The 14,016-nt window shown below is 41.1% G+C and overlaps 1 protein-coding gene across 1 annotated transcript; it reads right to left on the minus strand.

Annotated features, from left to right (window-relative positions):
• Positions 1 to 785: 785 nt before the first annotated feature.
• LOC121608469 (voltage-dependent T-type calcium channel subunit alpha-1H-like) lies at positions 786 to 14,016 on the minus strand. Its single transcript, XM_041939760.1, has 29 exons — positions 13,894 to 14,016; positions 13,042 to 13,233; positions 12,805 to 12,850; positions 11,941 to 12,100; positions 11,458 to 11,782; positions 11,170 to 11,262; positions 10,265 to 10,389; positions 9,653 to 9,917; positions 9,210 to 9,358; positions 8,914 to 9,099; positions 8,678 to 8,795; positions 8,418 to 8,573; positions 8,081 to 8,197; positions 7,796 to 7,881; positions 7,461 to 7,584; positions 7,077 to 7,145; positions 6,710 to 6,894; positions 5,588 to 5,714; positions 5,335 to 5,460; positions 4,463 to 4,552; positions 3,845 to 4,028; positions 3,538 to 3,689; positions 3,235 to 3,344; positions 3,015 to 3,148; positions 2,801 to 2,859; positions 2,141 to 2,219; positions 1,717 to 1,838; positions 1,229 to 1,387; positions 786 to 866 (listed from the first exon to the last, which is right to left on the minus strand). Exons 1-29 carry the CDS (start codon positions 14,014 to 14,016, stop codon positions 786 to 788), a joined length of 3,942 nt encoding a protein of 1,313 aa, XP_041795694.1.

Below are 14,016 nucleotides of genomic sequence, written 5' to 3' on the forward strand. Positions count from 1 at the left end.
GCTGCTCAAAACTCAAATCTAACAAAAGTCCAAAGTCTATGGAGTTAACAAAATCCACACAAGAGCCTGGGTTCAAAAACGAGAAACAAAGCAAAATCCAAAAAAAAAAAAAAAAAAAAAAAAAAAAAAACCCCACACACATCCACCAGTAGAAAAGAAATCCAAAACTCAAGGCATGGAAAAGGGTTCAGGGAAAAACTAAGCAAATAGACAACACAAGAAAACTGTGGGCAAACACTGACATGAAACTTGGCATGACAAATAAGCACAGACAACACTAAAAGACGATGGACAAACACTCAGATTGATGGCCCGGCAGGGAAACATAGACAACACTTATATAAGTGACAAACCCTTACTTGGAACATGGCATGGACATGAACAAAGACAAAACAAGGAAACGCACTCACTAGAGGCATAAGGCAAAGGCAAGGATTCACAGACAACGACGTGGCAAAGACTGAGGGGAAGACATGGGCTTAAATACACAGGGGAAGACAACTAATGACACACAGGTGAAACAAATCAGACAATTACAAAGACGGGAAAACACAGGAAGTAAAGCAAAAGAAGAAACATAACATGAACCTTCAAAATAAAACAGGACGTGACAAAAAAAGACAACAAACAAACATGACAACACAAAGGAGAATCAAAAAAACAGGAATGCCAAGCAGGGATCATGACAGTCATTGGAAATCATATAATTAAGATACACACTACCATCAAAGGGACAAAAATTACAAATATATACATATCGTATTTACATAGGTGACATCACTACTTTAAACAGCAGAAGGTTGCAGCTGGATTCCACTCTCTCCCCTGGATGCAGCTGGACTTGCAACCTGTTCTTCTTCCTCCTCCTGAGAGAGAAAGTTCAGTAGGGTTATTCTGAAAAGTTAAAATATTCTTCGATCACATTGGTATTTCAGTGAACTCCTCATGGTGACTGTATTTTGACATTGCTCCCTGGAAGATGCCTCACTGTTTAATTTTTAGCCCCAACATGACTACAGACAATCCTGATGTTACAATTTGATGTATCATTTAAGCAAAATAAAGACAATGTCTCTATTTTCCCTATAATTAGCACCAAACGACATAGTTCTCTCCAGGAAATTTTGTAGGAAATTATGAAGAAAAGCAAAGCTTGACAGTTGTTCTTACCAAAGAGCGGCGGTATGTTTGTGTGCTTTGCTGGTCTGTACATTTGTAGTAACTGTACCTTGCGGCTGTCCTCCAGAGCCTGCATGATTACTGCCACCACCAGGTTCACCAGCACAAACTGGGCCAAAACCACAAAGCTGATGAAGCAGATCGGAGAGGCCCAGGACAGGTAGCTCCAACAACTGTGGTCACCTGGACGACACTCCCTCAATGTGTCCTAAAGAGACAGAGAACAAGATTCAGAAAGGAAGAGGGACTGTCGCACAGACTGGAGGCTACATTACAAAATCTTTCTTACTTTGAAATCTTGCCTGTTTACTAATCACAGTAGAAATACAACATTATAGTCAGTTCAAAATTAATGCACCGGTATTAAACTTAACAAAACGGTATTCGGTTGCCGAGTGGTCATGGTATAATCAGGATCATACCCTAAAAGTTGTGCATTCAGTGCTTGTGATTGTCAGATATATCAATCTGTCACATAACTGGTGTAGGGGATAATATTTGCACAGAGCTTGTGTGTATCTGTGAGTGTCTGCACACTTTCATAATGCTGCTCCAGTTGTCTCCAGTGCACACTTGGTAGAGTGTGAGCAGGGCCATCCCAAAATGCCTGAAGTTGGCGTGCCGATGTAAACCCAGACACGGGTGATCTTCGCTGCATTCTGATCAACACAGAGGCACAAGACACAGACATACAGATACAGATTTTTCTGCACTGTGGACATGCTGGTTTAAACCGATAAAATCCTGGATTAAGTCAAGTCACATTAGCTAAAGGATGCCTGGGTTGACTGTGGTATTCACGGCGCTGCCTCCTGAGGCAGATGACACCTTGATGTTTAGCTAAAGGGTTTCTTGTTTTCCTTGGCAGCACTGTGGGCAAATATGGGCTCAACCTGGGGACCATGATCCTTTGCAGTAAGCCTAAGTGTTATGTGTGTGTTCTGCTAGGGGTGTGACTGACCAAGCTTTCCAAAGAGCTCCACTCCCAGCGCAGCATAGATGAAAAAGAAGAAAATGAAGAGGAAACAGATATTTCCAACCTAGAATCAAAATGCATGTTAGATCTCCTGCACAACAAAAACTACAATGTAGAGTCCGTTAATTCTTGACCACATACCTCAACTAAGATTAAAATTACAAGCCTTTATTTGAGACAGGCTACCATTGCAGACAAAGCTTTATTTAGAATTAAAATTGTTTTTCTGAAGCACATTGGGTGTTAACTTTTTGGATTTTTGTCCCATTTATTGTGTTAATTTCCTGTTGCATCGTTGATGCAAACTCACTTCCACCATCTGTTTAGTTGCAGAGAACTGTCAAAAATGATCAGAGAACCATTAATGCTCCATTAATAATCCATTGAAGACCAAAAAAGAGGCCCTGTCTGAGGTGTATGGTCCTTATTAGTATGCGGTTTCTTGTGTGCAAATAGAGGACAGACAGAAATACTTCAGGGTCAGAGTCTGCATACTTTAAAAGTTGGCACACATTCGACTATTCATCAACTCAAGCACAAATGCAGTATGTTTGTTGTTATGCAAAACAAAATCATTCATACTCACATTACATTTATAATGATTCCGACAAAAAACAAAATACAGCCCACAGTGTCAGTGTTTACCTGAGACAGCGTCTTGATAATGGTGTTGAGCAGAACTCGAACTTTTTTGGTCTTCAGTACTGATGAGAGATACAGGAGCTGTCATGAATAACTTTGTGCATGTGCGCACACACACGCACACACACTTTGTCACATGTTCATCAGTATTAACACACACAAGACACCTTCGATGTGACTTTGCAGAGTGTGTGTGTGCGTGTGTGTGTGTGTTTACCTTGGGCTAGTCTCAGTACTCTACAGACTCTCAGAATGCTGGGATTTAGGGGAATTGAGTGTGCCATTTTCATCTTGTTGAAAATGATACTGATGACGGAAACCAAGATGACAGTGACGTCCAGCAGATTCCAACTAAACACAAACGGGCAAACGTCAATGCATCTTAGATACTTAATGTGCAAAACCAAATAAGGAAATTAATGTCTAACTCATTTTACCTGATTTTTATGAACCTCCATGCACCAAACGCCACAAGTTTCAAAAGGACTTCGATGATCAGGATGGCAGTGAACACATAGTTGGAATACTCTACAAGCTTTTCTATGTACTGAATACATGCATGCATGCATGCACACACACACAATCACACACACACACACAGGTTCAATTCCATTCCGTCACAGAGTTGACACAGATTCATCTCTAAGTCCTGCACTTCTAAGTGCAACTCCTATAGACAGTGATTTAATGTTTGTGTGTGTGTGTGTGTGTGTGTGTGTGTGTGTGTGTGTGTGTATTACCTGAGGTTGATTATAATGTTCGAAAGCCATCATCAAGACACTGATGAAAATTATGACTGTCATGAAGAGGTCCAGGAAGTTGCTGGTGGACAGAGTGTGGATAGATCGACGCATGGGGGAGTAGTTTGTGTAATATGGCACCTGCTCAGGCTCTGGAACACACACACACACACACACACACACACACACACACACACACACACACACACACACACACACAGATGCAGATACTCAGATGTACACAGGGAGTCATTCTCTTTTGTTTCTTAGGCTCTGAAAAACAATGCTCACAAAAATAGACCACCACTCTCCTTACCCCTGCACTGGTCTTGCGACACTTCTCTCACTTCTGTATCATTTTGTTTTTGCTCCTGCTGACACTGGTGGAAGGTCTCCACCATCACACCAATAAATGTGTCGAGGAGCACGAAGCTCATCATCATGAAGGAGATGAAATAAAGACCCATCCACTCATTGTAGTTCTTCACAGGCTGAAAGGAGAGAGGAGACCTCAGATTTTATTTTCTTTTGCATACCAAACAAAAAATAAATGACAAATGCATTACGTCTTCAGAAGGCAAAAGAACACGTGCATTTGATATCCCTCTCTGCATACTGACTTGTGCTTGCTGCAGCCCTCCCATTTATGTGGCTGCATTCACTCAACTTCATATTGGAAGTGTTATGGAGATGTCATCCCTGGTCAGATTGTGGTTGTGACTTTTACAGGAAAGTCACTCAAGGGGCTCGTTCAGACAGGAGTTATGTGCATGTGTGCGTGAATATTAATTAGCAGGCCCATGAAACTTGTTTGACTTGTGCAATCAATCACAGGGAACATCTGAAGTCTGAATCGTCCGTTGCTCTCTTACCATGCACACAACAGTGTAAAAACATGAATCAGGCACACTGCCAGCATGAATACCTGCTTGTCTACACCCACAGCATCCATCCCATCATACATGATGTTTAGCCAGCCATCCTTAGAGTACATAACAAACAAGGACATCAGAGCCTGAAAAGGAAAAATAGAAATAACTGTTAAGTCAAGAGAGATTTTCCAGGTTACAAATTGTACAAAATGTCAACAAAGTCAGACTCATGGCCACAATTCATTCATCAAGTTACTGTGATGCTGTCATTGGGTGAAATGCAATCCAATGCAAGATCATTCAGAGATGATATGTACATGTAAACTTGATTGTAACTGCATAAATTATGAAAGAATCATGGTGGTTTAAGTGAAGAACTTGCTTAACAATTATAGAAAAATAGTAAATTGTAAGTAAGTAAAAAATAAATGGGGGAAATTTTCAATATATAATGTAAACTGTATGTAATTTACGACACTGGGTGGAGATTAGATGACATTTGTAGGAGCAGTGTTGAGGCTATTGAAAGCCTAAAAATGCAGACAATGTATTTACACGGATGGGTGTGGTCTTAACTAAAAGATCCTTCCCAAACCAAGGAATCTGGAACATCTCAGTGTTCATCACCAAATTTTACTTCAATCTTATAAGCAGTTTTTGAGATTTCATGCTAACTAACATACAAACATACAGAGCCAAACACGTACGTACAATATGTTTCCAAAAAAGTATATCCACAAACATTCAGTCAATGAAAATCTATTTAAATTTAGCTTTTTAAAGACAATATGGCAATAGAATGACTAACCTGTTTGGTTCCTGATTCTTAGTTTCTACTGAGTGCTTGCATGGATGCTAATGTTTTCTCTTCCATTCTACACCCCTCTCTTCCCCCCTCTCTCATCCTCTGTTTGTTAGTCCGTACCTGAGGCAGGCTGTCAAAGTTGTACTGCTTTCGTACCCAGCGATAGTTGGCTGACAGACACTCGGTCTTGCTGGTGATGTTTCTGGTGTCCTCACCCACACAGGAGAAGAACTTCCCTTTGAAAAGCTACAGTGTTTGTGTGAGCCAAAGACAGAGACAGAGCGTTGGCAGTGTTATTTTGCCATTGCCCTAGTGTGTGTGTGTGTGTGTGTGTGTGTGTGTGTGTGTGTGTGTGTGTGTGTGTGTGTATTACCTGTACACCAAGGAGACCAAAGAAAAAGAAGAAGAAGCAGCAGATGACAATGATGTTCCAAATTGGTTGAGCCGAAGCAATCAGAGTTTCTATAGCCAGCCTCAGTTTCGGGACTCGTTTGATCACCCTGGAACACACAAACTTGTTTATTTGAACCATCACATTTACCGACAGACACAAACTGACCAAACTACAATACCAGTCAAAAGTTTGGAATCACCTGCCACAAAAGCTTGATTTGGCATCGTCAGATGTCTGAGAGGGCTGCTCTATATCTTTAAATGGTCTTTCACAGTTGTAGGTTGTAGCATTTCCCCTTTACAAATACTGTTGTTGTTATTTTGTATGATGTGTTTGCAAAAAATGTAGTGTAGAACAAAATGCTATACAAAAATATCACATCTTAGATCCTCTGAGAAAACACTTTGAATATAAGAGATCAACAGTCATTGATTTGCTTACCATCAAAATATGTGCAGATCTAAATACAAAGAGGTTCCTGTTTCAATGTCAAGTGCACAATAATGCCTATAACGAGCTGGAATTAACAGTCCTGTTGCTTTAGCAAGACTATGCTTTAAAACATTAGTATAAAAAGAGAAGGTTAGTCCAGGGTTAGCATTATTGGAATTGGATCATATCAGCTGAACATGCTATAAACTGACAAATCACAGTTTAAACCTATTCAGTCAAAGCCCTGAGTAGACTGCAGAAAGAAAGAAAATGGTTTTCTCAATATTTAGGGCCTAATTGTACTGTTGTGGTTCATTAATGATCCACGGTCACTTACACTATTCTGGACTGGAAAACAACAAACAATGATTACAACAGTATTCCACTGTGGGGAGTAAATGGATTATTCTTCTTTTGAGGCCAAAACTATTTCATATTTAAATAATACACTTGGTGTCTGAATTATACTGTTTTCATTCCTGTAAAAATAACCATTAATTAAGGAAAGAGGAAAACCATAAGAGGTGAGTCAAACTTTTGAACGGTACTGTATGAAAGAAGGTGGAAAGCTTACACACAAGCAGTATATAAACAGCTGGACTGGTGTCAACCTACAGCGACAGAAAACAAACATCTATACACAAACACACATACAAAAAATGTGTGTACCTTAGTGGACGAAATGTGCGGAGCAGGCGGAAAACTTTGAGGATGCCCTGTATGTTACTGTTGCCTGTACTGGCCAGGGACACAAGGATGTGGACTACAGACAAAGTCACCAGCAAACCATCCATGACATTCCAGGCAGACCGGCAATAGCTCTCCTTCCCAAACAGCAAACCAAGAGCGAGAACCTGGTGTTAAAGCAGCAATACATCAGTACAAACTTAAACAGTATAGCTTCTTTCAAAAACCCAGCTGAACATGTGAGTCACAAAATTGACTTGAAGCTAGAAAATGACTGATCCATATTTCAGTTAATATTTCTATCATTTCACAATAACCACAGACCTTAAAAAATGAAGCCGATCTTTACCTTAAAAAGCATCTCAACCAGAAAGACAGCAGAGCAAAGGTAACTGGTTATAATGAGGATCCATCGCTCCTGAAGGGCAGAGTGAGATTCATTTTTCACCTGCGTGTCTGTATTTAGTATTGCATGTTCTCAAACTCACAATACAAATCATATGTTTAATGAAATACGAGACAGCCTCATTTAGGCAGTCTGTGGTGATGCTGCATTTTCCATCTCTCATCACACATTACACTGTGAGATCACACATGTACAGTATGTGGGTGTGCATGTGCAGTTGTCTATATTCACTGTGCTATGCTCTTGTGTGTGTCTGGACACTCTGTGAGGGTGTGTATGTCTCTCGAGAGTAACAGTAACTGGAAGTCACAATAATGTGAGTCTCACCGTGCTTTTAGGGTCTATTCCAGGTCTCTCCATGGCAATGGTGACAGAGTTTATTAGAATGAAGAACAGAATCCCATGGTCAAACATCTTGTGAGAGATCACGCGTTGACAACAGACACGGAACCTGAACACAAACACACACTTCATCAAAATAGCTGTACTCACTTAAACATAAGAGGAAGACCAAGGAAATTCAAGAAAGAAAGAAAAATAATCCTGTGTGCATGTATTGTCCAATCAGAAGTGGCTGACTAATTAAATAATAATTCATCAAAATGGAGCCAGAATTTAAGAGACTGTGTGTGTGTGTGTGTGTGTGTGTGTGTATGACTCACCTGTTCTGTGGAGACAACACGTACAAGGACCAGTCTTCATGCTCTTTGCACCAGCGGAGCACTATCTGTTTCAAGTTCAAAGATGTCTGCGGGGATGAACAGTTATACATCACTCACCTCTCTTTATCCAAAGCACCCACAAAACACTTCAAAGAGGCAAAGAGACCAGAGTGGTTTAAATGATCACATGATCGTGTGTAAAACCTTGTGAAATCTTCACCCAGCATTAACCCTCTGCTGAGTCCCAAAACCAGACTTTGAAAACTATCACCCTTAGGAGCTTACATTGTCCTCATTGGTGTCTGCAGGTGCAGACTCTTCCTCTGGGGCTGAGTTAATTGCAGTGGGGCTGCTGGGCCCACTGCGAGAGAGAGAGCAGTCTGAGTTTGGTTCTGAGGGGTCCTGGAACAACAGGAAATAGGGTCGAGCAAAGGCGTGTGCAGGAAAGTGGGTATGTTTGAGCAAGTACAGCCTCATAACTCTAACTACTATCTAAACTATCTCACAGACCTCTCACTAGATTCACAACCACAACCCCAAGTGCGCTGTACTTAAAGTCATGTTGGATGTGTTATTCAATAAACATCAAGCTCTTGGAGAAAATTAAGACAGAGGTACTTACATCATCCTGGAAGCTCTGGACCACTATGCCCACAAGTATATTGAGAAGAACATGTTTCCCAAAAACAATGACTGCAACAAAGTACAGAGCGGCCCATGGAGAGGTAGCAGCCATGGCATTGTAGAGCACCAGATTCCAGTTCTCAAGAGTCAAAATCTGGATCAACACATTTAGTAAAAGAGAGCAGCGCAGCAATTGAGGCACAAATGACATGATCGAATGTGTTGACAAATACACAGACTAAGATGTCTAGAACAAACCTGGAACACAGTGACTGTGGATGAAAGTAGGGTGTCAAAGTTTTTTCTGTGAGTGATGGTCTCTCCCTTCTGTGTTATGAAGCTGAATTTACCACCAAACAGCTGCATACCCAGTATACTGTAAAGAAACAAGAAAAAGCAGTCAGAACCACAGAACAGCATTTGGGATTTCCTGTGACATTGCAGATGTCTCACATGGGGAAATAGGATCTGCGTGATTCCATGTGTGTACATACCTGAAAATGAAAATGGTAAACAGCAGTAACCTGCAGAGCACAACTGCCTTCTTCATGGTCCTCGTCAACAAGAGCAGTTGTCTCCTCAGGTAAGTGAGGAAGTAAACCATCCTCACAAACCGCAACAGGCGAACTGCACGTAGAGCTGACAACCTGCCGTCGACGTTAGCAGTAACCTCCCACAAACTGAAAACCACAAATAACCATATCAACCATATCAATTTCAATCATGGCACATTTTACAGGACAAAACAATAAACAAAGGTCAAAAATCAGACTGCATGGGATCATGTTACCTGACGATAACAATGACAAAGTCAAAGATGTTTTGTCTGTCCCTAAAGTATGTCCACGAGAGAGCCAGCAACTTTAAGGTCATCTCCACAACAAATACAATGGTGAGGATGATGTTAATGATGTGTGTCGCATGTGTCAACTCCTTTGGCTATGGGAAGACAAGACGGAAAGAATTTAAGTGAGAGAGCCAGGAGGGACAGAGGGGGAGACAGATGTAGATGGAGCAACAGAAAGCAAGTGAAAATGCAAAAAAAGGATAGAAAAGAGCGATAAGACAAGCAATCAATACAAAATAAGCATCAAACCACTGTCCTTGTAGCAGTCAGCCAGAGCCATTTTAGCTTTGAGCCTTTCAGCTGCTCAGGTCTATCATTCACCTTATACACCTGAAACATATAGAAGCCTGGAGAAGCCAAGCAGACTGCAACACTTTGTTCCTCACCTGCCCATGGTGCTCTATGCTCATGGTGAGAATACAGACGAAAGCAAAAAACATCATCACTCCATTGAACAATGCTCCCTTGACGATCCTCTTCAGTTTTCTCCTGAGTGGATTCCAGACCTGGTCCAAGAAGAGAGGGGAGTCAGTTAAGTGGCCCCTTGTTATGAGGCAATACTGCTGTTGGTTGACTCGTCTCACCAACTCGCAGGTCCTCGTGCGGCTGCCGCCGTGTGGGTCAGCGTGAACCCTGTTATGATGTCTACTCCTAAAACAACAAGACACGATCAACAGTCAAAATGAAAGCAGAGCAGGGTGCTATTTTCAAGATATAACGTTTTGCGCTGATCGTATACAAATAAAGTAACTAGTTAATGGTGAATATTTGTACCTTAATATAAAGTGCTGCCACACTTTGAACAAGAGACATCTCAAGGGTTCATTTAAATATTATCATTGCACATATTTTGCACAGTTTACTCAAAGGAGTAATGCATCTGACATATTCGTACAAGGTTGTACACACAATTATCACTGCAAACTACAAATGTGACCACAAACAAAACGTGTTTTCAGTGCTACCTAATAAACTTCCACTGCAGCCAGCAGATTAACCTGCTCCAGAGCTCTGCGATAGCCTCAGTCCCAGCACCCTGCTCTTCTTTATCCAGGATCATATTCTCTGAGAAGTGGGTGACGATGACGACAGCGCCCACATTCATCATGATAAAGGAGCCCATCTGGTTGGGGAAATAAAGGGTGGCTGTTAAGAACAAGGCTTTGAACACGCTGCTTTACAGAAACTACACCAGAAATGTGAGCATATTTCGAATTCAAGTATGATGGTGGTCATTGTTGGGTTGTTTCAAGGAGGACACAAATTTCATGTCTGTGCTTGACGGGGGTTTTTTTTGCAGTTCTTGTTTTATACATTACTACATTTATTACATTAGAAGGTGTTGAGAGTAAATGACAGCATCAATAAAAGTAGCTCTCATTGTTTAGTGTTAATGAGTTTAGTGGTTAATTACAAGAGAGTTTTTTTAAGGTTTTGGCAGAACTGCAATTCAAGTCTTAATAACTCCATTTCAATGCATTTTTAAACCACAGCTCTGTAGGCTGTGTACATGAGAGCTGCATTGGAAACGTGTTCAATGTGTTTCAACTAGATCTTTGGTTCTCAGCCTAAAACTTAATGCCACATCACAAGTTTATTGTGGCTATGTCTGTTTTCTATTTTTTAATTTTCTAAATCAGAGCATGTTGTTGTTATGTGAACATGTGGGTACTTGGTCGATTTTAATGTAATGGTGTATTGAACTTCCGGTCTTATTCCCATATGGTGTTAATGGCCATTGCATAAAACTCAAATCTCCAGTCAACAGGTGGCCTTTTCTCCTTCAAGTCAGGTCAAAAACTGCAGCAATTGCAGCATTGATTCTAGACTTTGATTCTAGCGTTGAGCCCAAATCAAAACTTAGATCTAAATCCATTTTTGCTGCAGACAAGGAGCTACTTACAATGGTGACAAGTACGAAAAACACAAAACTCCAACAGGAATTAGCATCCATAACGTAAGACATGATCTCCGTCCAGCCTTCCAGTGTGACAACCTGTGAGCAGAGAGAGACAAAGTGATACAAATAAAAATTTTACTATGTGGTAGCATTTTGGTAACATTTAAATAAGTTCTTAGTAAAGTAAATCAAAATTTCAGAACCAAATTGAAAGTAATGATGGGTCCTCCAGCCAAAGGAAAGACTCACCTATGACTCCATGATAGATGCACATATCAAAATCCTGCATACCTGGAATATGGCTATCCAGGCGAAGCCGATGTTATCGAAGTTGGTAGCTCCCATGTGAGGGTTGCGGTCCCCGGCGCGACACACATTGTAGTACATGTTCCAGTTGACACAGGTGTTAACTCTGGCTCCAGCCTCTGTAGGAACTAACTCATTTGCAATCAAAGCATGGTGGGGAGCAGCCAATGAGCAGGTTTGCCCATCCTCGTGGTAAGGCGGCACGTCATGGCAGCGCATCATCCCGTTGTTGTCGTCAGGTGAGCAGATGAATGGGAATTTTTCACCATACTTGGACACATAGTATGGACTTAAGGACACATTGTATTTTCTGGATAGAAAAATCATTTCAAACACACTAGAACTGATTTTGCATAGACATTATGAGTTTTAGATTTCACTACCAAAACCTCTTTGCTCAGTTGTGCAACTACTAGTCCAGAAAAAAAAGGAGAAACACAGGAAGAGCAGACCAAGCAATTTCCTTACGTGGGAATGTCCTCTCCCAGGAAGCAGCGGTTGCGCAGCTGGCCCGCCCACAGCTGGACTCCCATGACGGCGAAGACGTGGACGACAATGAAGCAAAGGATGAGGACGTTTGCAAGCATGGGCATGGAGTCTAAGAGTATGGTCATCAAGTGTCGCATGGCTTCACAGATGAACACAAAAAGATGCCATCAGGGATGATTTGGACGAATACTTTGTCAAACACAAAAGTGTATACTGTAGTACATATGCACACGTGTTGAAAGATTACACACAATGCTTATAAAATCTATTGATCTTCTAAGCTTGGAATTTACAGCATCCTCCCTGCAGCAGGCATACACTGTCCATAGTTAATAAGTTATGATGATTTCTGACAGGGGTGCTGAATTGCATGACATTACGTTATTATGTAGGATAGATATCATTATGCATGACAGGCATTCTTGTCTTTTGGTATTGTCTTGTATATGTCCAGATTGTTTTTGGCAATGCCAGGTTGTTCATTATAAAGATAGTGGAAATGCTCTTATATATAATGTTTAAGTTTCACTATCTAAGGCTCTTTCCATCGCCACACTGTTTGTGCTGCGTCCTTGCAGGAGAAAGGTCTGTTTGAAGCCACATTTTTGTCTAAACTAGAGCTGAAACAATTGATTCATTGATGAATCAATCAAGAGAAAATTGTTAAAACTGTAAAACTGCCACTGTATTGATCGGATGGCTGGGATGAAAACCCTCAGCACTGTAGGTAAAGAATTTCGAGGTTGCTAGCATGGGGCTAAAGAGTGAATGGTCCACCAATGATGGATAACTGTAGAATCCCTTTTCTCATCAAGTCCTATAAATGCTCAAATGTCCACTTACATGGTACTCTGCTGATCAGGCGCATTGGCCCCACTATTTGAGAGAACTTCCAGTGGATGCCAAGAGAGGCCAGAAAAATATCCAACATCCTGAAGGGACGGTTGCAGACAGAAACATGGAGAGGAGTTTTATGTTCTTTCATTTACAAAAATCAAAATGTACACACAATCTAAAAGTGAATATTATATTACAAATATATTGTTTCCCTAAGGTGACTGCTGCTGTCTGTCTGCAGACAAGAGAAAACAGAGTGATTTGATGGCATGAATTAAAGGCATTATGGGATACTAACCCTCCAGAGCTGATGAAGACGTCAAACTTGTTCCAGTTGTTGCTAAGGTAACTTCCTTTGTGGCCAAAGACTCCCAGGGCCACCATCTTTATGAGCATTTCCACCATAAAGAATGCAAAGACAGAAACCTCCAATGCCTGACATACCATACAAATTAAAAACAGTACAGTTAACCAGTAGAAACAAGAACACTCATGCTGACATCAGTAACAGCACAGGTATCTAATCACACTGTAATAACTGAAACTGAGGTAAATGATCAAACAGGGTTGGTCATGTGTTTTCACAGAGAGAACATGCACACTGAAACAGGAAAATCATGATTTTCAATCGTGTTTAAACTATGTGGTCGTGACACAGAGCATGCACATTTCACTGCCAGTGCCTACTTATAAGAGTGTCGGAGTTACACTAACCACTAGGGTGGAGGTCCTCTCTTCATAGGGCTTGTACATGCTCAGACACACACAATGGAGCACGATCAACATTTTGGAGACATTATCCAACCACGTGGAGGAGGAGGTTGAGGTCAAAATACATAGCATGAGATCATATTCATTCATTCATATAACTCATCAACAATAGAGGATTACACACTAGAAGCACCTAATCTAAACTTAAAAATCATATTCTTTAAAAATGCTTAACATACACTCAGAAATATACATTGTTGTTGTTGTTGTTGCTGTATATACAGTATTTTGTCTAACTTCCAACAGTAATTAAGGATATGGGCTGCAGGTCATTTGCAGACACCAGTTCCGGGGTCTTGTGGTTTGTTGTAGGCCGAAACAAACCACAGGGGCCAGAGTAGGGTAGGGCAGCTCCTCTGTGGAGGAGCAGACTGGGTCATGACCCTGTTCTGGGACAGCGAGCGCCTCCTCCCGCTGCTGCTCCCTCTGTCCCTCACAATCAGCCAT

The sequence above is a fragment of the Chelmon rostratus genome, chromosome 1 (assembly GCF_017976325.1).
Source record: "Chelmon rostratus isolate fCheRos1 chromosome 1, fCheRos1.pri, whole genome shotgun sequence".
NCBI classification, from domain to species: domain Eukaryota; kingdom Metazoa; phylum Chordata; class Actinopteri; order Chaetodontiformes; family Chaetodontidae; genus Chelmon; species Chelmon rostratus.

Bases quoted from the DNA above. Each gene is read 5' to 3' on its own strand.
- LOC121608469 (XM_041939760.1), bottom strand. From the start codon at position 14,016: ATGGCTGATTGTGAGGGACAGAGGGAGCAGCAGCGGGAGGAGGCGCTC. The intron at 8,796-8,913 runs GTATGTACACAC...GTTTCTTTACAG, and splicing joins TTTACCATTTTCATTTTCAG to TATACTGGGTATGCAGCTGT. The intron at 5,461-5,587 runs GTAATACACACA...CAAACACTGTAG, and splicing joins TTGGTCTCCTTGGTGTACAG to CTTTTCAAAGGGAAGTTCTT.